This window comes from Andrographis paniculata, unplaced genomic scaffold (genome assembly GCF_009805555.1).
Source record: "Andrographis paniculata isolate CXL003 unplaced genomic scaffold, ASM980555v1 Contig56END, whole genome shotgun sequence".
Lineage (NCBI taxonomy): Eukaryota > Viridiplantae > Streptophyta > Magnoliopsida > Lamiales > Acanthaceae > Andrographis > Andrographis paniculata.
In genome coordinates, this window is record NW_026137591.1 from 103,540 (window position 1) to 131,238 (window position 27,699).

Below are 27,699 nucleotides of genomic sequence, written 5' to 3' on the forward strand. Positions count from 1 at the left end.
TTTAATTCAAAATTCAAACTCCTAAACAATTTAGATTCTGTTAAAATATCTTTTAAAAAAAAATATTTTTTTATTAAAAAAATTCAAAAAAGAAATAATAATAATAATAATAACAATGTATGCAAAGATGCGATGATGGCCAGCAGAGCGGAGGTCAACTCTCTCAATAGGAAAGGAAGGGCACACGGGGCTCTACTCACTCACTGAGCAGGGCCAGGAAAGAAGTTCATTGACATTGGGTGCGCGAACAAATCGCAACCGTCCTCCGACCATTGCCCCGCACCCCACCCTACTCTGGCTTCTTCTCCCTCCCCTCCCTGGCGCTACGTAGAGGGAGCCCTCACACTCACACTCACTTCCACTACCGTTCAATTCAGGAATTTCGATCAACCCTAGCCTGGCCTAGCATAGCATAGCGGAGCCTCCTCAATCTTCACTTCCACCTTCCGACGAAATCATCATGTCTGCTGCAGTAGAGGAGTCTTCTTCGTCCCGCCCACATACATCCACCACCCCTGCTGCCGCTTCCCGGTCACCCTCCCATAATGCTGCCGGCGCCTTTTATTTGGCCAAGACCGTTCTCAGAGGGAGCGTCGTTCTTCAAGCTGTCTGCGGCCACTTTCGCTCCCCCTCTTCATACGACGTTGTCTTTGGCAAGGTGCGCCTGCTGTTTCCTCATCACCAAAATGTCTTCTTTCTGCTGCGATCTCCTCTATCTGTATTTGTGACTATTCGTCTGCTTCTGCTTGGCTTTTTACTATCCTCTACTACCTGATTTATTTTTAAATATGCTAGTTCTAGCCCCTATAGGCCGTTCCAACTCCACTGTCGTAATGGGTTCTCTTTAGAAGGACATAATAGCGGGTCAAAGCAAAAGCAACACTAGGTATTATGCAAATAAACAAGAAAGGAGTTGAGGCAGAGGAGCTTCCTTATCTCACGACCATAGGCTTGCAATTCTATTCTGCTAGCTATCATATTCAATGCAGCTCTTGTAATCATGATAATGTAGAGGAGACCGCAGTAACATAGGCATGACCTTCTTTCTTGTTCTAATTTGTATCATGAAATCAAAGCGGGCTGCGGAAACTAATTAATTATATAACCTGTAGCAGTAGCAGTGACAGTAAACTCACTCCCTGTAAATCAACTATAAGAAACTCCACCAGGTCAGTAGTTAATCTATGGCTCGTAATAGCCTTGTGATCAAGTGAGAAAACATTCATTCTTTAATGAACTAGTTTGGAAAGAATAAATGAAGGTTTCTACAGGTGCAAGAAGGAAAGTTTATTCAGGCCACCGGAGGATCAGTGAAATTCTATCCTTAACTGAAGCAAAACGCCAGCATATCACTTTTGTTATTGCTTGAATCTTGGTGTCCCTCTTAAACAAAAAAATTTATGATATTTCGATACACCTTTATTTTTTGGCATTTTCTGAACTATGACCATGATAGTGCCATCTATTTAGTTAAGAGTATGCAACTAGTTTTAACTAAAATTTGACAAGTGGAGGCTGAATTCTATTACTTACTTCAATCAATCCTATATCATTGTTTCCCTTTGAGAAATTCTTAGGGCCATCTATATAGTGTACAAACAAAAACCCTCACAAGTACATTGATTCCAATCGATTGTGACGTGGCTGATAGGAAACATTTTGTATATCTGACACTGTGGTGTTGAAGCGGAGTTCTGTATTGCTCTTCAACTGTATGTATATGTCACTGAAACACATGCTCAACTTATTGTTCTTGTGCTTGTGATGAGTACCTTTGAGATACCACTGGCATGCTATTCTTGCAAGATGTGGAACCTTGATATAATGATGGAACCTCCTGCCAGGAGACATCAATAGAACTGGTGATAATTGATGAAGATGGGATAATTCAATCAATTTCTGAACAACCTGTGTTTGGCACAATTAAAGATCTTGCGGTCCTTCCCTCGAATAAAGCTGTTTATGATCATAGTCCTAAGGTTTGTTTGCTTTCTTATTTTAGTTTATTTTATTTTTCTGTTAACCAAATTTATGTTTGGAGTTGCTAGTGATTAAGGGTTTCCTGCTTCGTTATTGTGTAGATACTTGGAAAGGATACGTTGATTGTCATTTCAGATTCTGGAAAGCTGTCATTTCTCTTCTTTTGCAATGAAATGCACAGGTTCAATCAGCAATATGTACAATTATTTTAACTTGATGTTTTCCCTATTTGTAACTTGCAAAGAAAAAGATGGATAGATAAATAAATAGGTTTTGCTTGAGTGGTGCTCTATTGTTTTAGGTTTTTCCCATTGGCTAATGTTCAACTTTCTGCACCTGGAAACTCAAGGAATCAAGTTGGAAGGATGTTGGCAATTGATTCTAGGTGAGTTTCTTGCTATGCTGCATGCAACAGTAAACAGTCTCATGCATGATAAGAATTTATTGAATTGCTAGTCATGCTGTTTTTTTTCTGTATTTACTTTCTCAGTGGGTGTTTTGTTGCTGCTAGTGCATTTGAGGACCAATTGGCTATTTTTGCAATCTCAACATCTCCAAATAGTACTGATATCATTGATAAGGTTGAGTTTGACCTAGTTCTTTGCCCCAAAGGTTCTGCATTGAAGCATTCCTCCTTTGATATGCACAATTTGTGGGTTATTTCATAGCACTTAAGTTAAATGCTTGTTTCTTTCATGCATATCAGAGGATTTTCTGCCCTCCTGAAAAAGATGGGCGCTTAAAAACTGCCAGAGGCTCTACCAATATTTCTGGTACTATATGGAGCATGTGCTTTATCTCAAAGGATTACCGCCAGCCTAGTAAAGAGCACAAACCTTTACTGGCCATTCTTCTAAATAGGTGATTTGTGTATTCCTGTAATATTCTTATATTGTTCCATTGGTTTTCATTTAAAGAAGCCTAGTAAAGAAAATGTTGTTGTCTTGTAGAAAAATACTATGTATGAAAATGGTTTTTTTTTCCCTTCAGGTGGGGATCTTTCTATAGAAACGAGCTTCTGTTATTGGAATGGAATATTGATGAACATGCTGTGAATGTGGTGTATCAGTTTGCTGAAGCTGGGCCATTAGCATATCATATAGTTGAAGTCCCCCATTCTAATGGATTTGCCTTCCTGTTCAGGGCAGGTGACATTGTTCTAATGGATTTCAGGAATTCTAATGCCCCCTCTTGTGTCTATAGAACAAGCTTAAATTTTACGCCAGTGGAGGAAAAAAAGATTAAACACATTATAAGAATACCAGATATAATGGATGAAGAAGGCATTCATAGTGTTGCTGCCTCTGCTTTATTGGAGCTTGGTGACCTAAATAAAAGCGATGATCCAATGAGTATTGATGATTATGGTAGTGTGCAGCCTGGTTCCAATTATGTTTGCTCATGGTGTTGGGAACCTGGTGCCATTAATAGTTCACGAATTATATTCAGTGCCGACTCTGGGGAACTTTATGCTATTGAAATGATTTTTGAGCCTGATGGAAGCCTCAGGGTCAATTTATCCGATTGTCTCCATAAAAGTTTACCATGTAATGTTCTGTTATGGCTTGAAGGTGGGTTTGTGGTGGCAATTGCTGACATGGCTGATGGGACGGTGTTCAAGTTTGAAGAGGGAGTTCTGAAATACAGAAGTTCCATTCAAAACATTGCCCCAATCTTGGATATGTGCATAGTTGATTATCCTGATGAGAAACATGATCAAATATTCGCATGTTCTGGGATGGCATCTGAGGGATCCTTGCGAATAATTCGGAGTGGTATCAGTGTGGAGAAATTATTGAAAACTGCTCCAATTTATCAAGGGGTAACTGGGACATGGACACTCAAAATGAATGTCTCTGACTTGTATCATTCTTTTCTTGTGTTATCATTTGTTGAAGAGACCAGGGTTCTCTCTGTTGGTGTCAGCTTTGCAGATGTGACTGAATTAGTTGGTTTTCAGCCTGATGTCTGCACATTGGCTTGTGGTGTTGTGGGTGATGGCATGATTGTCCAGATTCATCAATTTGGAGTAAAACTTTGTTTGCCTGTTAGAGCTTTACATCCTGAAGGAATTGCTTCCTCGTCACCAGTATGCACATCATGGTTTCCTGATAATATGAATATAAGCCTGGGAGCTGTTGGACAGGGCAGGATAGTAGTGGCAACATCCAGTCCATGCTACTTGTTCATTCTTGGCATAATTTCTTCCTCGGCCAGTCAGTATGAAGTATACCAAATCTACTGTGTAAAATTGCAGAATGAGTTGTCCTGTATTTCCATACCAGTGGAGCACCCCCAGCAGAATACAGTTTTGATGCGTTTTGCAGCTGACTACAACTTAACTCCTGATGTTGGAAATTTGTTTGTTGTGGGAACTCATAGGCCTTCTGTGGAAGTTGTATCCTTTACGCATGACAAAGGATTTCAAGTTCTTGCTGTAGGAATTATATCATTAACCAATACCATGGGGACTACCATTAGTGGATGTGTTCCGCAAGATGTGAAACTTGTGTTAGTTGACCGTATGTATGTTCTATCAGGATTGAGGAATGGAATGTTACTTAGGTTTGAGTGGTCTTGTAACACTACCCTGTCCTCAACAGAGCCACCTTGTGCACAAGCTGTTGGTTCCTGGATGATGAACTCCCCTGTATTATCCAATTCAATAGCCCCAAATACTAAGATTCCAGCAATTTTTATGTCCAACACATCTGGAAGGACTAAAGGAGAGTTCCCAGTTAATCTGGAGTTGATTGCTGTGCGCCGCATTGGTATTACACCTGTTTTCTTGGTTTCATTGAGTGATTCCCTGGATGCTGATATGATTGCTCTCAGTGACAGGCCTTGGTTATTGCAGACTGCAAGACAGAGTCTGTCTTATACATCCATATCCTTTCAGCCTTCTACTCATGTGACTCCTGTGTGTTCAATTGAATGCCCCCGAGGAATTTTATTTGTTGCGGAGAACAGTCTTCATTTGGTATATAGCATTCTGACTCTTATGTTATTTAAGTTCATTGATTCTGCTTCTTTATGCTTGTACATTTACTTTATACGCTCCATATATATCATCCAGGAAGGGATGTTAAAATATCTCTACTTTCTGTACAAGGATGTTTACATGTACCCACTTGCTGTGGGCCTGTGCCATATCTATTGAATCTGAAATAAATTTGACAGCATGTCCTTTTGTATTGCAATAACTAGGTGCCCATTTCAGGAATGTGTCAGCGGCTAATTTCACCCAAAAATGTTGTAGTTAAACTCGATTGGAAGCATTTTTTTTTTCAGGCTTCTTTTGAAAGTGTTTCCTGCTATCCAGTTTCAAATATGTACCTCTGTTAGAGGAATGTTTACTTAACAGATTTGTTGAAGAGAGATTGATAGAGCTTCTGTATCTGTACAAGTTTTCTGCTTGTTCACTTTATCACTGCTCTATCAGGATTTCCACCAAAGAGATGGTGTGTGAACACACTATGAAGCTGCGTTGTAATTTTAGTACTTATGTAGAAATTACCTTCAAATTAGGTTAGCTGGGGCTGGGCATCTTTTAGTTAAATTGGCTAGTGACAAGAATTCAAGCATCAAGAGCTGGGGTATAGTGTCTATATTGGTCATTTATTGTTATAACTAATCAAATTCTGAGAAAGCATTGTAGGTCAGGCTTTGGGTGGGCTGTTACCCAGATGTCTGAAGTTTGAACAAAAAATTCACAATTCGGGTGTGCTCTTTTATCAAATTTTCTCAAATTTCTACTATTCATAAAGAATTTTATCACCAAAAACATAAAATCAAATATCTAATTTTCATTTTCTATATTATACTAAAAATCAATTTTACATTCAAAACATCACGTCAATCCTATCACATCGTATAGTTATTTCAATTCAAAAATTTTACTATTAAAAATCTCAACCAAAAATCAGAAACCCTAAACAAGCACACCTGAGGTGTGATTTATACACACTTGATTGACATGGTACACACAGTTAGAGCAGACAATTGGTCGATTCGTGTCGGGTTGAATACTTTAAACAGGTTAAATAATTCAACTCTAACTCGACCCGTTTATTATCTTGTTGGGTTCGTATTGACTTATGTTAACCCGTATACATAATTAAGTCAAATTTTTTTATTCAAATTCAATTATTTTTTGTCATGTTGTGGTGTTATGTTTGTTTTTGTTGGTTCTAGTGTAATGTGTACAGTGAATTAGATTGAATTATGTAAAATTGAATTTAGTTTAAATTAATATGTGAACTAATTATAAAATTATAATTATTTTATATATATAATAAATATATTAATTACTATTAATACATTATAAACGGGTTGTCCTATCGGATTTGAGTTAAGAGCCTCAACCCTAACCTGACTCGTTTATTATCGTATCGGACTCGTGTCAATCCTTACATAATCAGGTTGAAATCCTTGACCAAAAACTAATTATCTTGTGTCAGGTTCGTATCGGGTTGTCGTATCGTGTCAGTTTTTGCCAGCTTTTACACACAGCATTTAGGATGAGATGTATGAATTTAATACTATATGACACAACCAGATTATATATCCGACTTGTTTTACACTCGTATTGTTCTTCATCTGTTTGTCATGCCTTGCATGTCCAGGTATTGGGCTAGAAGAGAGTGGATTTTAGAGGTTGCAAAAAGTCTTGCACTAATAGTTAACGTGAATTGATGATTAATCGTACGAGATGACTTAGAAGCAATAGTTCATTATCAAATGGATCTTTTTGTTCTATACTCTATCTGAGGATTAGCAGTAATTATCCACTTTGTTCCTATCTAACGGAATTTTAGACACAGTAGAGGAATCGGTTTTCTTATTTTTAGACAGTGAATTGAGTTCTTTCCCCCATTCTATCCTATTTACTGGTCATTTAGAGTATGTAAGAATCTTTAATAGATTTGTCACACATGCAGTGATATATAAGTTCTATAGATCCTTTCAAAGCTGCTTGCCTTTTTCAGAATGTTCAGGAGCAAATTAGACACCTTTATCAGTTAGTGAGAAAATAATAAAATTGTGGCGTTTCATTGGCTTAAATCTCTTATCTTTGAAACTTGACAGTAAACTCTGGCTGACTCCACATAATCTCACTTAAATGCTTAGATTACATATATTATGAGTATTACTCTGGAGGGGAATATTGTGTGCTTGTTACTGTTCATTTGTCATAATTATTTTGCCACTTAGCAAATGTAGCATATTGTTGTTTGAGTTGGAACAGTGTACTGATTTGTGAGTGCATGCAATTTCATTTTAATGTAATGAAACTATTGATCTTTTCTGCCAATATTTTTCACAATATATCCAGACCTTACGGATGTTAGTTGGGGCTAACTGAAGTATTGACAATCTTTTTGGGTGTGTTTGTTTGGGAGTTTGGATTTTGAGTTGGGATTTGAATAGTAAAAATTTTGAATTTGAATAGTTGTATGATGTGATATAAATAAGTGTTGATGTGATATTTTGAATGTAAAATTGATTTTTAGTATAATATAAAAAATGAAAAATAGGTGTTTGATTTGACGTTTTTGGGGGGAGGGGGGAAATGGATGAATAGTGTATTTAAAATCCAATCCACCAAACAAACACACCCTTTGTATATTTTATGACAAAGCCTTTGGTACTTTGCAACACATATGGTTGCGAATTATATTTTCTACTTTGTATTATTTTGAATTTCTCCTACGGTTCACTTTTCAAAATAATTCATCTTCCATTCAATATCTATATCGTATTATATACATTTTAAAAGCTTCAAAATAATGTTCATATTATATTTAAAGCATATCATCAGTATATTCTTATAGTTATGCCTACTATTTTATTAATAAAACATAATTCACTATGAAACATATTACTCTCTTCATCAATAAATACATGTAATTTTAGGTTTTGGTTTATGAAGTATTGAAATAATGAAATTTAAAGATTTATTTATTTGTTTTTATGACCAAAAATGTTTTTCTTTTCAAATCGAAGTATTTAATACAATTAGTTTGCATAACAATTGCAAAAGGTAGCAAATGTTGTCTTGAAAGTATAAAATGACAAATATGGGACAAAAGAAGTTTCCTTAAATGGTAGTATTTTTGAACAGCTGGGATATTGCTTTGTAAACATTTTTTCTTTATTTTGGGGGAAGAATGGAGTTTATTATATCATGATGGGAAATACTGATAGGAATATAGGTCATCTAAAGGCATCTAAAATGGAGTGTTGCGGCTGATTTATGTTATGTTTTTATAATCATGCAAATGCATAGAATATGTCTTTATAGGAGCTTTCATTTATTATTTATTATGGAAAAGATTACCTTGAATCTCTGATTGATGGACATTCTGCTAAAATTTGTTTCTGCATCTCCAGTTCACCACAGGCTTCATTTTTTTTATTTTATTTTATTTTTTTTTTTATGTTTTAGTAGTTGCAGAGAAGTATCCCCAACACTATCCACTATTCAATATTTACATGTTGATGACATTAACACCTTTTATCTTGGCTTAGGATATTTTTGTAGACTACTGCCTTCTTCCATCTTTTTTTTTTTATTTTTTTAAAGTTGAGAAATATTATGACACTAGTGTCTGACAACAATATTTTATTTCTTGTGTCATAGGTGGAAATGGTCCCAAGTAAGAGGCTAAATGTGCAAAAATTTCATATTGGTGGTACACCAAGGAAGATATTATATCACAATGAAAGCAGGCTGTTGCTAGTTATGAGGACAGAATTAGACAATGATTCGTGCTCGTCAGATGTTTGTTGTGTGGATCCTTTGAGTGGCTCGGTGTTGTCATCCTTCAAATTTGATCCTGGGGAGACGGGGAAATGTATGCAGTTGGTAAAGGTGGGAAATGAGCATGTGTTGGTGATTGGAGTTAGTCAATCTGCCGGACCAGCTATCATGCCAAGTGGTGAAGCCGAAAGGTTGTAAATTTCGAGTGCCTTCCCGCATATTTTTTAAACTTCAGAACTTTTATTTATTGATTTGTTCTGCTTTGATAGTCTTTCTCTCAGTCTCACTAGGAGGGTGAATATATTTCAAATCATTTACAGTATTATGGTGCATAATTTACAGTACAAAAGGTCGACTGGTGATTCTTTGCCTTGATCAAATGCAAAATTCAGATAGTTGTTCGGTCCAAAGAAATTCACCTATTGGTGGGTATGGTGGAGAACAGCTCTCCAGCAGTAGTCTCTGTAGCAGCCCAGATGATAATAGCTGCGATGGGATTAAACTTGAAGAAACTGAAGCATGGCACTTACGCCTAGCCTATTCTACTAATTGGCCTGGAATGCCCATTGCTATCTGCCCTTACCTTGATCGTTATTTTTTGGCTTCTGCTGGTAATTCTGTAAGTCATGAAGCTTTTACTTTGGTGACAGAAAATTCTGGCAATGATTATTATTTGGTAGTACTAAAGAGATATTCTCTTGTTCTTTTTAGTTTTATGTTTGTGGTTTTCCAAACGATAACTCCCAAAGGGTTAGAAGATTGGCTGTTGGGAGAACACGCTTTACAATAATGACTTTGAGTGTACATTTCACAAGGATAGCTGTCGGAGATTGCCGTGATGGCATTCTTTTTTATTCATACCATGAGGTTAGCGAATATTCTTGCTTTGGCATTTGGTTAGCCTTATTGTTTAATATTGTTTTAGTATGTGGCTTTGCAAAATACAAATGGAGAAAAAATCATTGTAGAAGTTTACTGGTGGAAATGGAATAAGTATAGCGTTGGATTTCTTACAAACCAATATTAAATATTTGAATCCAGGATTCGCGAAAACTGGAGCAGGTTTATTGTGATCCTGTGCAAAGGCTTGTTGCTGATTGTGTTCTTATGGATGTTGATACTGCCTTTGTTTCTGATCGGAAAGGAAGTGTTGTTGTCTTGTCTTGTGCGGATCATTTAGAAGGTGAATTGATCTTGTGCCTAATGTCTCTACTAAATAAATATTTGTCCTTGTATCCAGAGTTGAAATGCATCTTGTTGTACATTGACATCATATTAAAAGAAAAAAAAAATAAATAGGAGAGTAAGGAGTTTATTTATATTATGATGAAACAAAGAGTACAATTTAATATTTGAATAACTTATTTTTAGCATGGACATCCGAAGCTAAGTAATATTGAGAATTGGGATACTTTTGAATTGCTAGTTGGTTGTTCCACTGGGTGAGAATAAAAATTAGGGCATTGTTTCTGTTACCTATATAAATTGGCATAAATATAGAGCTTCAGTTTATTTCCTAGTATAAATAGGCCTCTGATTGTCTGTGTATATATATGTACCCCAATCCTGATTAATGATATATAGAGTTGTATTCCACTGTTTGCACAACTGAAGTTGGCTGAAGTTGCAAATGAATTTTAAAATTTTGTATAATAGGAGTCTTTATGTGTTGTCTGTTAAAAGGGAAAAGCCAATTTAGAAGTGTAATCAGCTTATCCTTTGTTGTTATGTATATAGATCTATGAACATTAGAAAGTCAAGTAACTTTGTTATGGTGTGGACTTCAGTGGCTTTTATGAAACATTTTGAAGTTTAAAATGCTTTCTTGAGAATTATATCTTTACTTAGTTCAAATGCTTTACTTCATGTTCCAGATAATGCAAGCCCAGAACGCAACTTGACTCTAAGCTGTTCATATTTTATGGGTGAGATTGCCATGAGCATGAGGAAGGTAATTTTCAGATATGTTCCCCTTAGTGTTGTCTGATTCGACTTGAGTTAATAAACCAGAGGAAGAAAGTTACAGAACATAGCCTTCAAAAGGAATGAACAAGCCAGTATAAAAGATTCATTACAACCTAGCCAAGGAATCAGGATTGTGTCATTGAGTAAAACTCTATCCTGTAACCAGAAAATATTAGAGCGGTGCAATGTAAACTTTTTATCTGAGGCTGTGATTATACCTACCTGCAGCCATGGGTTATTTATTCTGAAAGAGTTTTTGGTAACAGGAAATATTTTCTATTGCATCAGATTATCTATATGCATGACATGGGTTGTTTTACCTTCTTGTAGGGATCTTTCTCATATAAACTCCCTGCTGATGATATGATGAAGAACTATGGTACTGCTAGTAATAGCAATAATTCCTCAAGGAATTGCATCATGGCATCTACACTGTTGGGGAGTATAGTTATATTTATTCCAATTACAAGGTATATTGAGTTGTCAAATTGTTTCTTTTTTGTCATCTTGAATCTCTGCACCGTGTAGAAGAGATTTGAGACTAGTAACTGAAGTAAGGCCATTAGGGAAGCTTCAAGATCCCAACTTCTGGACTTCTACAGTTTGAGTGATGCCAAGATTTTTGTTTATGCTGAAGTTCTATGCTTCCACGTCCTTGAACCTTAAGGTGGAAAGGCTTTTATGGCTCTAACAAGTTTGTTGCTCGCTAAGAGTATGAGCTGGAACGATGTTGTGGATCAATTAATTTTGATGCATCTTGGTGCTAACTAGTGCCTACTAAGCATCATTGCTTTTACACTCACAATTTCCAACATTTAAGGTCTTCAAGACATTTTAAGTCTGGCTATTGCATTTGAACTCTCCTCGATAGAAGCTTATTTTAAGCATTCTTTGCAGTCACACATAATCTATGTTAGAATATCTAATTTTCTAATGGCTTCTTCAATATAATGTTTGTTATTTTGGGCGCTGCCCTCCCACAGAACATTGAAAAGTTTCGATGATTACATAAAATTGTAGACTTTTCCAATTAAGGAATTCTTTAACAGTGCTAAGTGGGTCATTGGCCACACTTGACTAGTTATCAATTCCACAGGGAAGAGTACGAGTTACTGGAAGATGTTCAAGCTAGGCTGGTGGTTGATCCTCTCACTAGTCCTATTTTGGGAAATGATCACAATGAGTTTCGAAGCCGCGGGAGTCGGGTCAGTCCCTACTAACTTATTTGATTTCACTGTAACAGTGCTTAATGAATGCGCTAATGAGTATTTCTTTGCTACACCCTTCTCCATTTTGTTTATCCTTTCCCTAAAGTTCTGATGGGTGTGGAGTTTCTGTTGTGCGTGTGGATGCTTTCTCATGTGTGTGATCGATGTGCTAATTGGGTGGTTGTGGGATATCCTGGCCCTTGGATGATGTTGAAGACGTTCTTATGAATAGACAGCTTCTGCCCGGGGAGTTTGTTGATTCAATCAATCTGATTTGAGTTCCAAGTTAATCTCATTAATTTTGATATGAATTTTAATAAGGCACTCCTATTTTTCCTTATCAATCATTTGAAGTCAGTCGCACATGTGGTGACCTGTATGTAATTTTTCTGCTATTGCAGCAATAAGTAGAGATTATGAGCTGTGTACGCGAAACATTAAGTAAAATTTTTAAAAGACATTTATAGTATATGGCAAGGCTGGTCTTCTCATTCATTATGCCTTGTTAATACTGGATTATGATTATTTATTTCGACAATAGATGATTCTAATAGTTTTACTCTTTTGTTGTCAGTACCTTCTAGAGTTAAAATTGAATGTGTGGTGAGTGAGAGGGAAGGGAGTACTGAATTTTCACTTTCCAATCAATTGGCAGGCAGGAATACCTAAGGTACTTGATGGAGACATTCTGGCCCAATTTTTGGAGCTTACAACGATGCAACAAGAGGCGGTGTTGACATCACCACAACATTCAAACGAGGCTGTGTCAGGTTTGAAGCCATCCATGCCAGTTATGGTCAACCAGGTTGTTCGATTGCTTGAGCGAGTACATTATGCCCTGAGCTAAGCTAAGGAAGCTTTTCATGTGGTTTTTCTCCCTATAATGAATGCTTCCAATCCCGAAGTGCTCTCTGCCAGGGCTGTATAGAAGAAGTCAAGAGGGTGGTTGAAATAAATGATTGGAGCGTGTAGATTGATGGCTGCCACCCGGGAGCATGAAATTTGAGTGTGTAGAGTAGTTTTTTTTAAAAAAAGAAAAGAAGGAAGAAAGAAAGAAACCATAGCGAGTTCACCGTTGCTGTGAGTTTGCAATAAGCTAAGGCCAAAAGTGCATCCTCCTTGTACACATGGCAGTCTTGTTTTCTTGTATGAATATCCGGAGAGTTGGTGCGTGCAGTTGTGCTAAGATTAGTATTTACTAAGCTGCTACAGGATGAGAAGCTGCAGTGTTTCCACTATTTATCATCTTCGCATCTCATCTCATCTCTGTAGATTGTTGTACAGTGTGTGTGTGGTGATGTACATACTACTCACTGATAGTTAATATACAAAGGAGGAAGAGTTTGAACTTTGATGAATGTTTTTGTGGGTTTATTAATTATCATCTCGTGGTTCTGTATATAGCATGTCCTGTCGTTTTCTTCAAATTTGGGATTATGGAACCAGTAGAGGAAGTGAGTGTGAGTGCGAGTGTGATATTCTTATTATTTCATTTCTTATTATTTGTAATATAATATAAAACAAGAAACGTAAAAAGGCATCGAAATTCTTGAATTGAACGGTAGTGGAAGTGGGTGTGAGTGTGAGGGCTCCCTCTACGTAGCGCCAGGGAGGAGAGGGAGAAGAAGCCAGAGTAGGGTGGGGTGCGGGGGAATGATCGGAGGACGGTTGCGATTTGTTCGCGCACCCAATGTCAATGAACTTCTTTCCTGGCCCTGCTCAGTGAGTGAGTTGAGCCCCGTGTGCCCTTCCTTTCCTATTGAGAGTGTTGACCTCCGCTCTGCTGGCCATTATCGCATCTTTGAAGAATAATTGATTGATGAATATGAAGAAAACAACAGCCGGAAGATTTTTCCATAAAAACTTTCATTTGCAATTTTACAACAAAAAAGAAGATTTGAAAAAGAAATTATATTTGACCATTGTGCAACTTTGAAATGGAATTGGGAAGTGTCAGATAATTAGCCACGTAGGATTTTTACCAGTTGTAGAGGCTTTTATTTAGTATTTCATTGCATATGCTATTAGGGTATCAGCATCGGATTTTCTCACGTCATCATTTATAATTTAAAAAAAAATAAAAATGATGAAGTGGAAAATAAGGGGTGCAAAAGGTGTGCTGGACAGAGCAACTCAATAAAACTCTTTTTTTTTCTTTTTTTTTTTAAAATATCTTTTATTTATTTATTTATTTTTATATTATATAAAATTTTTTATTTTCTACAAAATTATATATATTGATATAATTTTATTTAAATTTAATAATATTATTAATTATTTTGATATAAATTAAAAAATATAATTTTTTTTTTAGTGAGGTGAACTGAAGAGATTGTAAAAGAAAAAAAATATATATATAAAGTGAAAATTGGGAGAAACTTTCGGAGAGTTTGTCTATGCCGATAACCTAATTAGCATTGACTGAAATCTGATACAAATCCCAACCAAACAAGAAACGTGGTCTCGTTCTCACGAAAAGTTGATTGTAAAAGCATGTACAAATGGTATCTGCGTAAAAATGGCTTGGTCTGCATCGAGTCTTGAGGAGGCTATCATCATTTTTTAACTTCTATTATCTTTATCATTGTACACTTTTTATTATAAAAAAGCCTCCTGACAGAATTCATGGACATCGTGAGTTATCTTATTGCTCTAAATCCTTGAGCTGAGAGAGAGGCCGGTGGAAACGTTGAAACGCTAATTAATGTGGGCTCCAAAGCACATGGTCTCACGCATCATCCATGCGCACTCGCTGACGCCCTGACCACCTCTACGCTACTACCGCCATTACTACGACTACTATATATCCATTCTACAGGACTCTATATATATATATATATATATATCAATCAATCAGCTTATCATTAATCAATATTTGATTACTTAGTTCATCGATTGCGGAGGTTCCACTTCCATGGCGGCGGCCCCAAGCACAGCCACAGCGCCCCTTGCCGGCCGCGTGGCTATAGTCACCGGAGCATCCCGCGGAATCGGCCGAGCAATCGCAGTCCACCTCCATGCCCTCGGCGCCAAGCTCGTCCTCAACTACGCCTCCGGCGCTACCCAAGCCCAGGCCTTGGCCCACGAACTCAACAGTAACTCAAACAACTCCTCCACCACCGCAATCGCCGTGAAGGCCGATGTATCCAACCCCGACGACGTGAAGTCGCTCTTCGACCGGGCGGAGCAGGAATTCGAGGCTCCGGCGCACATCCTCGTCAACTGCGCCGGAGTTCTGGACCCCAAGTACCCGGCCATCGCCAGCACGAGCGTGGAGGACTGGGACGCCTGCTTCAACGTCAATGCCAAGGGCGCCTTCCTGACCTGCCGCGAGGCCACCAATCGCCTGGCGCGCGGGGGGCCGGGGAGGATCGTGCTGATATCGACGTCGGTGGTGGGGGCGGCGCTGCCGGGATACGCAGCCTACGCGGCGTCGAAGGCGGCGGTGGAGACGATGGCCCGGATCGCGGCGAAGGAGCTGAAGGGCACGGGGATAACGGTGAACTGCGTGGCGCCGGGGCCGGTGGGGACGGAGCTCTTCTACGCGGGCAAGAGCGAGGAGACGGTGCGGAGGATTGTGGAGGCCTGCCCGCTGGGGCGCCTGGGTGAGCCCGACGACGTCGCCCACCTCGTTGGCTTTCTCGTCGCTGACGGAGGGGGCTGGGTCAACGGCCAGATCATCCGGGTCAACGGTGGCTTTGTCATTTGACTGTCTTCAATTCGATGTGATGTCACCGCTTACGACATGCGTACCCCCATGCCAGTTGTTATTATGATTATTATCATTATTCCTATAAAATTAAAAATCAAAGGGTTTTGTTTGAAGGTTTGAATCTTCGTGGATTTAAATAGTAAAAATTTTGAACTACGATGATATAATATAAATAGATATTGATGTGATATTTTGAATATAAAATTTATTTTTAATATAATATAAAAAATAAAAAAATAAATATTTGATTTGATTTGATACTATTTAAAAAAAAATGTTAGAATAATGGAAATCTGGAGAATCCTCCAAACAAAAAATAGAATTTGCTTGAATATTTATTTAATCATAATCGCGTCCTCGTACCGATGCAGTAACGTCGACGGAAGGAACCAATGCTGTCTATACGGCATCTTCTGCTCTTCCACCGTGGCCAATATCCATCCAGACAGATTTACTCTGACTCGAGTGGAGAACCAAAAGTTAGTTTGTGTTACTTCTTGGTTATGGGATAGAGGAATAAGAGTTATCGGTTTGGGATTTCTTGGGTTATCTGATCGTTAAATTTTTTTGTTATGTTACATTTTTAAAGTATCAAATATTTTATTCGGTGTCCAAATTCAACATCTAATCTAAATCCCTGTTATTTACTTTAATGTGATTTTTTTTCTTTACTTATAATATTTTGGTTTTGAATAGTAAAATTTTGAATTGAAATAGTAGTTTAACGTGATATAAATATGTATTGATTTGATGTTTTGAATATAAAATTTAATTTTAGTGTAATATAATAAATAAAAAATAGGCATTTAATTTGATACTTTTTTGAAAAAAAAATTAAAATAATAAAAAAAAAAAACAAATTTCACAAGTAAACACACCCTATACTTTTTTTTATCTTCTGCGGTTCTAAGCTCACACTTACTCCTCCCATTAAAGTCCTTTTGTCACTGCCTTCTTCAACGGATCAACATACGCCTTTTGAACGAGTGCCTGAGCCTCTTCCAGATGTCTTTGCTGCCACTATCCGCTGCTCTACTCGTCTTTGTATGCCCCTTCCCTTTTTTTGTAATTATCATTGTTATTTTCTCATATTGTCTCAATATGAACTCAGGTCCCATCGGCCATCTCTCGCAGAAGCTCAACGCCCGTCTCGACGCCCATCTCGAGCATCAGCCATCTCTCGCAGAAGCGTGCATCACTAATCACTTGCAGAGACGCGCATCGCTCATTTTCGGCATCGGCCATATTATATTTACATATGTCATCATTGATCTTATATTTGCAGATGTCATCGGTCGTTTTATTTTTTTAAAAATAACATCAGATGCCATCGGTCATTTTATCTTTTAAAATCTATATATTTTTGAGTAATTGTGCTCCATAACTTAGTCAAACTTTTCTTTTGAGGAGGTTGAAATGTATTTTTAGATTATTCTTTTAATTTTTTATTATAAATAATTTTATTCCCTACAAAATATTATCTATTATAGCTATTTATATTATTTGCGATATTTTGTTGATTTGATTAGATTCAACTCATTGTGTACATATTATTTATTTCTGATTTATAAGAGAATATGAAAGAAAAAAATAATAAAAAGACCCAATAAATTGAAAAATTAATTAAAAGATTCAAAAGTCCAATTATTACAAAGGGCAAAAAATAAAGGAAAGAGAATAAAAGAAAGAAAAAAGGTAGGTGGCCGATTCACCCAAGGAAAAGAAGAAGAAAGATTCCTTCAATAAAATTTTGAGTTCTTTCCTGTCAATCCAATCAATCTTAGGTGATGTTTATTTTTGTTCTTATTCCCATGACTAGCGAGTAAATTACTTTTTTAGTTTATGAGTGAAAAAATACTTGGTATGAATTTGTAAAATTAGACTATGTTTTTATTTATATTATTTCTTGTTTCTAAGTATTTTTTTGATTTTTTATTTTAATGTTCAATAATTTTTTATTTTGTTAGGTACTGTGGCCAGGTATTCGACTTATATAGTCATCCACACAATAATATATATATATATATATATTAGTACAATAAACGATTTTATTAGCGTTTTTAATAACATATATATTAGTGTTTGGATATGCAAAACTCATTCCATTAGCTGTTGTTGAATTACTAATTATTAATATAAGTTATACCAATATATGTATATATCCCTATCCGATGCATCTTGCTTTGTAAAATAAATTGATTTAAATAATCGATAGAATTTAATTCTTTAGAAAAAAATAAAAATTTTCAAATTACTTTTTCGGTGAATAGAAATATATTGTAAAAAGATGTAAATTAATTGAAAATTTCTGAGTCATTCGAAAAATATAATTAAAATCGTTAGCTAAAATATTATTATAGGTATATGAGTGCGAAGGAGTTACATGCACATTGTATGTCCGAACCGAACACGGACATATGCACGGGCTTGGTGTTTGGGTTGTGGATAGTGAGGCTTCGGGAAACTGGATACATGGCCCAAAGTGCAAGTGAAGAATCCGGGTAAGATTATGCGATTGATTTCAATATTAGCGATAGAAACAACTATAAATCACTTATCCAAATAATCATCTCTTTACTTTCAAACATTAGCTGTCCATACATTGATAAGGGATATATGAATCTTCTCTTTTCTTAAAAGCTTCTTCAATCATTAGCTGTTTCAAACGATCATCTCGTCAACTTAATTTCGTCTAGTCTATGAAAGTGTATTGTTAAGTGCTCCATTTTTTTTATACCATTGAAATCGAACCTAAATCTATGCTCAAGAGAGAGTTGTCCATACATTGATAAGAGATGTATGAATTCTCGATAAGAAAGGAGCCGTGGTGTTTTGTTTTCCGGAATTTGGATGATTAAAAAGACACTTTTATTCACTTTCATTAACCAATAAAATATTATTTCCTCCATTCCAAGATAATTGATACATTTTATTCGTGAAGGTAATAGTATTTTTAATTAGTTAATAATAGTGATCTATGATATTCTTTTATTATTTTTTTAGATAATTAATAGGGAAAAAATTAATTTTGGTCTCAGTGTAATAAAACTTATCAATTATGGCCGCAATATAAAAAACTCATCAATTTTAGTTCTATTATAAACAATTTCAATCAATTTTGGTCCCACTATAAACAATTTCAATCAATTTTGGTCCAACCGTTAAAAAAGTAACGAAAATTGCTGATGTGGACATAATGAAGGTGACGTGGCAGTTGATTTGGAAACTACATGGCCATGTACAATTATACACGGCCATGTTACATGAGCATGTATATTTCAGTGTACACGACCATGTACAATTATACACGGTCATGTAATAACATGGTCATATATATTTCAGTGTATAGTTTTACACGGCCGTGTTCATTTCTATTTTAGTCTAAAATTTTATTTTTTTGTTATATTTTTTTTAAAAAAAAATATTTTGAATTTATAATAGTTGATATAGTTAAAAATGGACAAAATAAATAGTAATCATAATATAATTAAAATTTATCAATCTTAATTCAAATATAAAATTTATAAGATATATTCTTTTCAAATATTTTGTCTAAAATTCTATTACTCATAAAAAAAAAAAATTTTTTTACAAACATCCAATTACACAACTATTTTTTTTTTATTTTGTATACTATAGTAGTATTAAAAATTAATTTATTATTTCAATATAATAATTGGATGTTTGTAAGAGAATTTTTTTGGTAAATAGTAGAATTTTAGAGAAAATCTTCCAAAAGAACATACTCAATAAATGTTTATATTTAAACTAAAATTGATACATTTTAATTATATTATGATTATTATTGATTTTTTTTTCCATTTTAACTATATCAACTATTCTAAATTAATATATATATATATATATATAAAGTAAAATTTTAGATCAAAACAGAAAGGTACATGGTCGTATAGAATTATACATGGCCGTATAACAATATGACTATGTATAATTATACACTGAAATATATATGACTATGTTGTTACATGGTCGTGTAACAACATGACCACGTATAATTATACACTGAAATATACATGATCATATAACAATATGACCTTGTATAATTGTACATGGCCGTGTAGTTTCCAAGTCAGCCGACACGTCACTTCCATTATGTCCACGTCAGCAATTTCCTTTAATTTTTTAAAGGTGGGACCAAAATTGATTGAAATTATTTAAAATAGGACCAAAATTGATTAAAACTGTTTATAATTAGACTAAAATTGATGAGCTTTTTATATTTGGACCAAAATTGATAAATCTTGTTATATTGGGACCAAAATTAATTTTTTCCCTAATTAATAATATTGATAATTTTAAAATACATTTAATATATATGATTAAACAATTAAAATATGTATTTAAATATTTTAAAAATTATATCGCAATAAAAAATATGTAATATGAATATCATTTTATAGAAAAAATAATTTTCTATAATTTAAGTGAATAACATCTATTTATTTATAATTAACATAAATTAATTTTATAAAAAAGATAAAGTTTTAAATATAGATAAAAAAATATTTATTTTTTAGGAAATAGATGGAAATAAAAATGTTTTAAGTGTGTCCTACGAATGTTTGATGTTATATGTTGTGTAATTAGTTAAATTGATTATATCAATTTACTATGGGTGTGTTTCTTTAGGAGTTTTGGAGAAATTTAGGTTTAAATTTGGTTTTTATTTGAATTTTGAGAAGAGTTTGAATTTTGATGTTTTTTTTTAGTTTAAGTTTGGTTGGAATTTGGGGAGTTTAATGTGTATTGATATGATGAGTATGAATATAATAATATAAATATACAGTAATTTGTATAATTTAATTATAAATTTATATTATATTTATATATATTTTTAAATTTTTATTTATTTGTATTATAAAATTTTTTATTTTCTACAAAATGATATATATATATAATGTATATATTTTATTAAATTATAATTATAATAATTTTTTTATATTTATAATTTAAAAAAAAAAAGTCTGTCCCCCAAATCCCCTCCAGTCCAAGATCATTGTGCAAACACTAAACTGGGCTGAAAAAACAGACTCTATGTTTTGATTTAGTAAATTTTATTTAAAATAAAAAAATATCAATTATTATAGGATATATAAAAGTGAAAAAAAATGTTAATTATTATGAGATGAATAAAATATTATTTCTCAAAATTAAATGCCCATTTAAAATGAGGGGAGGAGTATGTTATTGTATTTGTTACGCAGCTGAAATTAAAATCTGCGTTCCGTTTTTCTTTGAAAGAGTAGGGTATTTTTGGCGACCCAACTTCCTTCATTAATGTTATAGCATTATTTACATACATTACTACTACTATTATTTAATAAACGAAAAAACCATCCACATCACACATTCAGAATCTTGACATATCAAAAAACATCTTAGAATGGAAGATAAAAACCTTTTTGTCGTGTGTTTTTTCTGTCCCATCGCCCATCAAAGTGCTGCTGGCTATGCCAGAGCCGCCGACAAATACCATCATGCGACTCTCTCTCTCTCTCTCTCTCTCTCTCTCTCTCTCTCTCTCTCTCTCTCTCTCTCTCTCTCTCTCTCTCTCTCTCTCTCTCTCTCTCTCTCTCTCTCTCTCCGTAAAGATAAATATCATATGGAGTTAAATTAACTGCTTCAAATATTAAAACTTTATTTTATTTTTTTAGTTTCAAAATTTTGAACCTTATTGAGTTCTACTTCATCTCCATCTAAAGATATACAACCTTCTAAAGATATATCTATTATCCATACCAGATAAATTGTTTTATTGCTATAAATAATTATATCATTATTATTATTATTTGATACAATTATTTATATTCATAAGAACAAAAAAAAAATATTTAATCATTATTTTATGTTTGCTGTTATTAAATTATTAATATTCTTTAAATTACATACTAGAAAAGTATATATGAATTGATATAAAAGGGAGGTAGTATGTGTATGTGTTTTCCTTTTTTTTCACCGTCATTCAAAAGGATTTCTATATTTTTTATAAAAAAATTTATTATAAAAGATAAAATTATAATATTTTTTTAATGACATAAAAATTCGCAGTTGCTAGCCGTGCGCATTGGGTAAATCCTAGTCGAACTTAATCTTCTTGGAACTATAATTTGGTTACACTTAGATTTGTATCAGAAAGTAGGAATATATGTTAGGAGGAAGTAGTAATATGGATGACAAGTTGCTTAATTATATGGAGAGTAGTCACAATTAATATTGATGGTCGTCGCTTAGTAACAAATAGGGTGGGTGAGCGAGCGAGAGAGAATATATATAGATGGGAAGTGGTCAAAGAAATCATGCAGCTGGACAGATTTGACCTGACCTGACCTATACATACATTCATACCTTCAATAATCAATAATCAATCATCAATGATTAATGAATGAATATAATTTTCGAAGTTGCCTTTCGTTTTCGTGTGTTTTCTCTGTCAGCAAGCCAGTCACTACAGTATAAATAAACTTTTTAAAATTGGGAATAGTAGAAAATTTTATTTAATAGGATATTGATTTTATTTTTAAAAAAAGAAAATGTTTTCTAAATAGAGCTTCTGTCAAACCTACGCTCAAAGAAACGTAGTCTAAGTAAGTAGTATTAGGAACTAAGAAGAGTTCAGATTAGCATTAGCATTAGCATTGAAGAACTGAACACATGTCAGGACCGGATAGCTGTGATTTTAATGAACGAACGAACGAATGAATGGATGGCTGGATTAATAACACTAGTACTACTCTACTCAACTCAACTCAACCACGGATCAATCAAACCGAGCCAGCCATTGATTGGGATGGGATGGGATGGGTTGGGTTGAGATCAGGTGTGTTCACTTCATCTTTCAATTTGAATAATAATTTGATATTTTATATAAATAAATGTTCACTTCATCTTTTAAATATCAAATTATTAAATGTAATGATTTTATAAGAAAAAATTATTAAATAATATAAATTCACCAAAATCTCACGAGGATTAATGGAGTATTACTGCTTCTATATCCATTAAATAAAAATACTAAACTGCTAGCAATAATTGGAGGGCTTCCAGCGAAGGAGAGCGCAGTAAGTGTAACAACTCAACCCTACCCTTAAATACTTCTCACACACCCACCCACCCCCCATCCCATACCCATTCATTGTTTGTTGCTGCGACTGTGAGCGAGCGGTTATCTTCATCGTTCGTGGGATCTATCCTTCCTTCCTTCCCCCCGCTCCCTTCGCATCCTTACCTGGCCGCCCATTAGTAACTTCTTCTTCTCTCTTCTTTTTGTGATTAATGGACTCCCCGACCACCACATCGCCATTGCTAGCAAATGAGCCATCCCATAAAACCTGCAGGAATAATAATCTAATCCACACTCTGAAATGCGATTTCTTAGGTAAGTTGCCGGACAAGGTGAAGACGGCTCTTGATCCGGAGTCCCTTTTTCATCCCGACTTGTCCAGGACAACGGGTTTAGCTTCAGGTACTTCTACACCACCCTTCAACTCAAAACTCTTTTATATGTATTATATATATAGATAGTTTCTTTAAATAAAGAAAAAAAAAAAAAAGAAAGAGAGATTCCAGATTCGTGCAAATGTCTGTAGTCTAGATTCGCTTCCAGACTGAGTGATTGTAGGTGAGATTCTTGTCTGGATTCGGTTTGTCTGCTTTCGTTTGTTCGCTATCAAGTATCTACCCTGCTGATTTCATCCCTGCACTTTTGCAAAAAAAGTTTCTTTTTGCTTTGTTTTGTTTTGCCTTGTCGTGCTTTTCTGTGAAGATTCTCTCTTTTTGTTTTTTTTTTGTGCTTTGCTGTAAAGTTTTATATTCCTAGTTTTTGTGCAAGCCAGCAGCATCTACATTCAGTATGCTTATTTATATCCATCCCATCCTAAACAACATTTCCACACACCTAGGGATAGAGAAGAACGTAGCTAGTTTATAACGGTCGTCGATGGCCTTGTTTTTGTCTTGAGGGGGGCAGCAGACCATACGCAAGCACGGGTTTCCATTCCAATTGTGGCTTGACAATATTATCTGCAAACACAAATTGATATATTGTGGTGTCTTGTTAACCAACTCATTAGGTGAAAAGGAGTACTATGAGAGGCAGTTTGCGACCTTGAGGTCCTTTGAGGAAGTGGACTCCCTTGGATCACCCTGCAGTGCCATCGATGAAGAGCATGATCATCACGAGGACGCGCAGCATGAGAGAGCCATCAACCTTTCCAATTGGGCTAACATCTTCCTCCTTGCCTTTAAGGTACGAAGGAGGGGGGGGGGGGGGGGGGGGGGGGGTGGTTCTGTTTTAAGCATCGAATCGAATGGAATGCACCTCTGGCAGTGAGATGGATGGAGATGTGTGTGAGTGATATTAATAGTAATTATATTGCAAGTATATACCCTTTGACCAGTTAGCCCCCATCTCTTGACATTTCAGATTTATGCCACAATACAAAGTGGGTCCCTGGCCATTGCCGCTTCGACACTGGATTCCTTACTAGACCTTTTGGCCGGTGGAATTCTTTGGTTCACCCACCTGTCTATGAAAAGCATCAACATCTACAAGTACCCCATAGGGAAGCTGAGATTGCAGCCTGTTGGGATTATCATTTTTGCTGCAGTGATGGCTACCCTTGGGTTTCAGGTGCTAGTGCAGGCTGTGGAACAGCTGCTTAGAAACGTACCGTCTGACAAGATGAGTGGAGATCAGTTGCTGTGGCTATACGTCATCATGCTCTCAGCAACCGGAATAAAACTTATTCTGTGGATTTACTGTAAGAGCTCAGGAAACAAGATTGTTCGTGCTTATGCAAAGGTTAGAGGTTCTGTTCATTGGGCAAGTTGAATTCCATGAGCGGATTGTTGTACAATTGCCTTGCATAACCATTCGTTATTCTGTCTGTGAAACGAACATCCATCCAGGACCATTATTTTGATGTGGTGACAAATGTGGTGGGGTTGGTGGCTGCTGTTCTTGGTGACAGGTTTTATTGGTGGATCGATCCTGCTGGCGCTATAGTGTTAGCTATCTATACAATCACCAATTGGTCGGGAACTGTGTTGGAGAATGCCGGTGAGTATCTATGCTCGATCCTCATGGGTAGTGGTGTTCGTACATCCATCCATCTATCTATCTATCTATCTATTTTGGCACAATATATGTACCCTCAAAAACAGAGGAATATGCAGCAGTGAGTTGATGCATGCTGTGGTGTGCTGTGCTTGTGTTTACCAGTGTCATTGGTGGGGCAGTCTGCGCCCCCTGAGGTACTGCAAAAACTTACGTATCTAGTCCTGAGCCACGATCCTAAAATCAAGCGGGTGGATACTGTGCGAGCTTACACATTTGGGGTGCTTTACTTTGTTGAGGTATGTATGCATGCATGCATCATTGGTTGATGAATGAATACAAATAGACATGGGTCTCTTTTGTTGGCTGCTATAAGATTTGGAGGGAGATGTGTTATGTTATGTTATGCTATGCGATGTGTGTGCTTTAGTATTGTTACTGTCATCATCATCATCATCATGTATCATGGAGGACAGGTGGACATAGAGCTGCCAGAGGATTTGCCGTTGATTGAGGCGCACGCGATTGGGGAATCACTGCAGATAAAGATAGAGCAGCTGCCGGAGGTGGAGAGAGCCTTTGTTCACCTGGACTATGAGTGCGATCACAAGCCCGAGCACACTGTCCTGTGTAAGCTCCCCAACACCGAACCCTGAGCAGCAGCAGCAGCAGCAGCACTGCACTACTTCCAAGTGTGTGCTGCTGCTGCTGCTGTCATGAAATGAAGTCAATGACAAGAAGAGTGCCTGCCTGGCTGTTTGGGGATATTTTCTTTTTATGGGTTGGGAGTGGGTGGTGCGTTGCTGTGCTGAGGGAGGGAGAGTCAGGGAAGCCAAGCCAAGCCGTGAATGGTTGAATTCATAGTTGGACTGGACTGGACTGGATTGATTCTCTATTACTATAATAATAAGTAAAAGAGCCTAGTAGGTGGCGTGCTGAGAGAGAGGGAGGGAGAGCTGTTTGGTAGTTTTAGAAATTAGTAGGAACTGGTTTTCTGTTGCAATGCATCATACATTATTACATAGCCCCTGTGTATTTAGTGCACTTAAAAGATTTGTAGTATTTACTCTCGGTCGGTTGCTGCTGCAATGCGCTAGGTGTAGAAGATCCAAGACACATAATCAGTCCTTTTCTTTTTTCAAAAAAAGATTAGATTTAAAAGTCTTGAGCTGTGTTTAGGATGAAACTTTGAGGATAGGATCGAGCCGTGTGGGATTTGTTGGATGTGTATGGATAATGGTTATGATTATATGATAAAAGTGAAAAGAATTGCGCTGAAACAAAAAATTAATATGATAAATTTAGTAAATTAAATGAATAAAAATATATTATGATATAAGTAGTATAACAAAATATTTTAAATTAAATATTAAAATTATATAAATAAAATTATATTAGTGTTACTTTTATATCATTTATAAATTATAATAATGATTATTACATAAATATATAAAATCATTAAATGTAAATATATAAAAAAATGTTTAGCACAAAGTATAGAGTATGAGGTCTGTGTATGAATATTACAATCTAATGTTCTTTTATTACTATGATGTTTTTATTATTTACTTATGATAAAGAAAAGAATATATTTAATTTATTGTTTCGGCAAAAATAGAACATTAATTTCTTGTAGTTTAGTTCCTATTAAGAACATGGTGTGCGGTAAGATAATACATATATTGTTGGAAAAAATACCAAATAATTATCGAAATATAAAATTCGATATCAAAATAATTTATCGAAATTAATTCAATAATCAATAGAAATAAATTTGATAATAACGATAATTTTATTGAAATAAATTCGATTAACAATTTATCAAAATAATTTTGATAATCAAAACAATTTTATCAAAATAAATTCGATAATCAAAATATCGGAATAAGTTCGATAAGCAATTTATCAAAATAATTTTGATAATCACAATAATTTTATCAAAATAAATTCGATAATCAATTTATCAAAATAAATTTGATAATCAGAGCAATTTTATCTAAATAAATTCGATAATCAATTTATCAAAATAATTTTTATAATCACAATAATTTTATCGAAATAAATTCGATAATCAATTTATCAAAATAAATTTTGATAATCACAACAATTTTATCGAAATAAATTTGATAATTAATTTATCAAAATAATTTTTATAATCACAATACTTTTATCGAATTTAATAATTTTATTGAAATAAATTCGATAATCAATTTATCAAAATAAATTTGATAATCACAGTAATTTTATCGAAATAAATTCGATAATCAAAATATCGGAATAAATTCGATAATCAATTTATCAAAATAAATTTTGATAATCACAACAATTTTATCGAAATAATTTTTATAATCATAATAATTTTATCAAATTTAATAATTTTATCGAAATAAATTCGATAATCAATTTATCAAAATAAATTTTATAATCACAATAATTTTATCAAAATAAATTCGATAATCAATTTATCAATAACTTTATCTAAATAAATTCGATAATCACGTCGAGTCGAAGTGGAACCTCTTTCCGTAAAAACGAATACACCCCAGTAGTGCCTCCGGTTTGTGGCGTAACGTTCTCAAAGATAAAACGATGTTCGTCTCTGAATTATGTGACACCCCAATATTTCGGAGCTCCAACGAGCTAAAATAAAGGGACTGAAACTATGTCAGGAAGCTAGACAATTATAGATTCCGGAGCTTGCCAGAAAACTTGCCAGAAATTGAGTGGGGTGGAGAGGATTAGAGAGGAAGAACTCCTCTTGGTGTGACGTAGTAATGGGGTGGTGGAGAGGGCCTTTTATAGGCGGCACCTCCATCAAGCGGGACAATTAACGCCTGAGTCGAAATCGCCGTAACCGACGTTATTAAATTCCGGTAACGTTCGGCTATAAACACCATACTTAATTTCGGTCATAAATATCAATTTAATTCCGGTCATAAATATATTATTTGAATTTCAAATGATTATTTATCATATATGCATGTAATTATCCGAT

At 35.1% G+C, this 27,699-nt stretch overlaps 3 protein-coding genes and 1 long non-coding RNA gene across 11 annotated transcripts; 3 read left to right on the plus strand and 1 right to left on the minus strand.

Annotated features, from left to right (window-relative positions):
• The first annotated feature begins 158 nt into the window (after positions 1-158).
• Positions 159-13,290, plus strand: LOC127256582 (pre-mRNA-splicing factor prp12-like). 8 transcript variants are annotated; one of them, XM_051282668.1, is made up of 15 exons: positions 164-658; positions 1,845-1,979; positions 2,082-2,161; positions 2,282-2,365; positions 2,471-2,561; positions 2,687-2,841; positions 2,971-4,960; positions 8,624-8,934; positions 9,086-9,362; positions 9,455-9,610; positions 9,785-9,926; positions 10,618-10,694; positions 11,039-11,178; positions 11,805-11,913; positions 12,572-13,290. In XM_051282668.1, exons 1-15 carry the CDS (start codon positions 461-463, stop codon positions 12,761-12,763), a joined length of 4,137 nt encoding a protein of 1,378 aa, XP_051138625.1. In that variant the 5' UTR covers positions 164-460; the 3' UTR covers positions 12,764-13,290. The 8 variants fall into 8 exon arrangements, 7 of the variants coding, with proteins under 7 accessions (XP_051138631.1, XP_051138625.1, XP_051138626.1 ...); XM_051282669.1 differs by having other exon boundaries at positions 2,492-2,561; XM_051282670.1 differs by having other exon boundaries at positions 520-658; positions 1,652-1,979.
• Positions 13,291-14,637: 1,347 nt separating this feature from the next.
• LOC127256703 (NADPH-dependent aldehyde reductase-like protein, chloroplastic) lies at positions 14,638-15,741 on the plus strand. The gene has a single exon (XM_051282851.1). It carries the CDS (start codon positions 14,831-14,833, stop codon positions 15,623-15,625), a length of 795 nt encoding a protein of 264 aa, XP_051138808.1. The 5' UTR covers positions 14,638-14,830; the 3' UTR covers positions 15,626-15,741.
• Positions 15,742-22,748: 7,007 nt separating this feature from the next.
• On the plus strand, positions 22,749-25,774 carry LOC127256718 (metal tolerance protein 4-like). Its single transcript, XM_051282867.1, has 7 exons — positions 22,749-23,111; positions 23,719-23,894; positions 24,072-24,449; positions 24,557-24,707; positions 24,870-25,003; positions 25,181-25,356; positions 25,410-25,774. The coding sequence occupies exons 1-7, from the start codon at positions 22,922-22,924 to the stop codon at positions 25,558-25,560; spliced, it is 1,356 nt and encodes a 451-aa protein (XP_051138824.1). The 5' UTR covers positions 22,749-22,921; the 3' UTR covers positions 25,561-25,774.
• Positions 23,413-23,880, minus strand: LOC127256719 (uncharacterized). The gene is made up of 2 exons (XR_007839891.1): positions 23,753-23,880; positions 23,413-23,668 (listed from the first exon to the last, which is right to left on the minus strand). It is a non-coding gene; the product is annotated as an uncharacterized LOC127256719 (long non-coding RNA).
• Positions 25,775-27,699: the final 1,925 nt, after the last annotated feature.

Coding starts and splice junctions, on each gene's coding strand:
- LOC127256582 (XM_051282668.1), top strand. CDS start 461: ATGTCTGCTGCAGTAGAGGAGTCTTCTTCGTCCCGCCCACATACATCC. Junction 2,562..2,686: donor GTACTGATATCATTGATAAG/GTTGAGTTTGAC, acceptor CATGCATATCAG/AGGATTTTCTGCCCTCCTGA. Junction 9,363..9,454: donor TGGCTTCTGCTGGTAATTCT/GTAAGTCATGAA, acceptor TGTTCTTTTTAG/TTTTATGTTTGTGGTTTTCC.
- LOC127256703 (XM_051282851.1), top strand. CDS start 14,831: ATGGCGGCGGCCCCAAGCACAGCCACAGCGCCCCTTGCCGGCCGCGTG.
- LOC127256718 (XM_051282867.1), top strand. CDS start 22,922: ATGGACTCCCCGACCACCACATCGCCATTGCTAGCAAATGAGCCATCC. Junction 23,112..23,718: donor GACAACGGGTTTAGCTTCAG/GTACTTCTACAC, acceptor CCAACTCATTAG/GTGAAAAGGAGTACTATGAG. Junction 24,708..24,869: donor AACTGTGTTGGAGAATGCCG/GTGAGTATCTAT, acceptor TGTGTTTACCAG/TGTCATTGGTGGGGCAGTCT.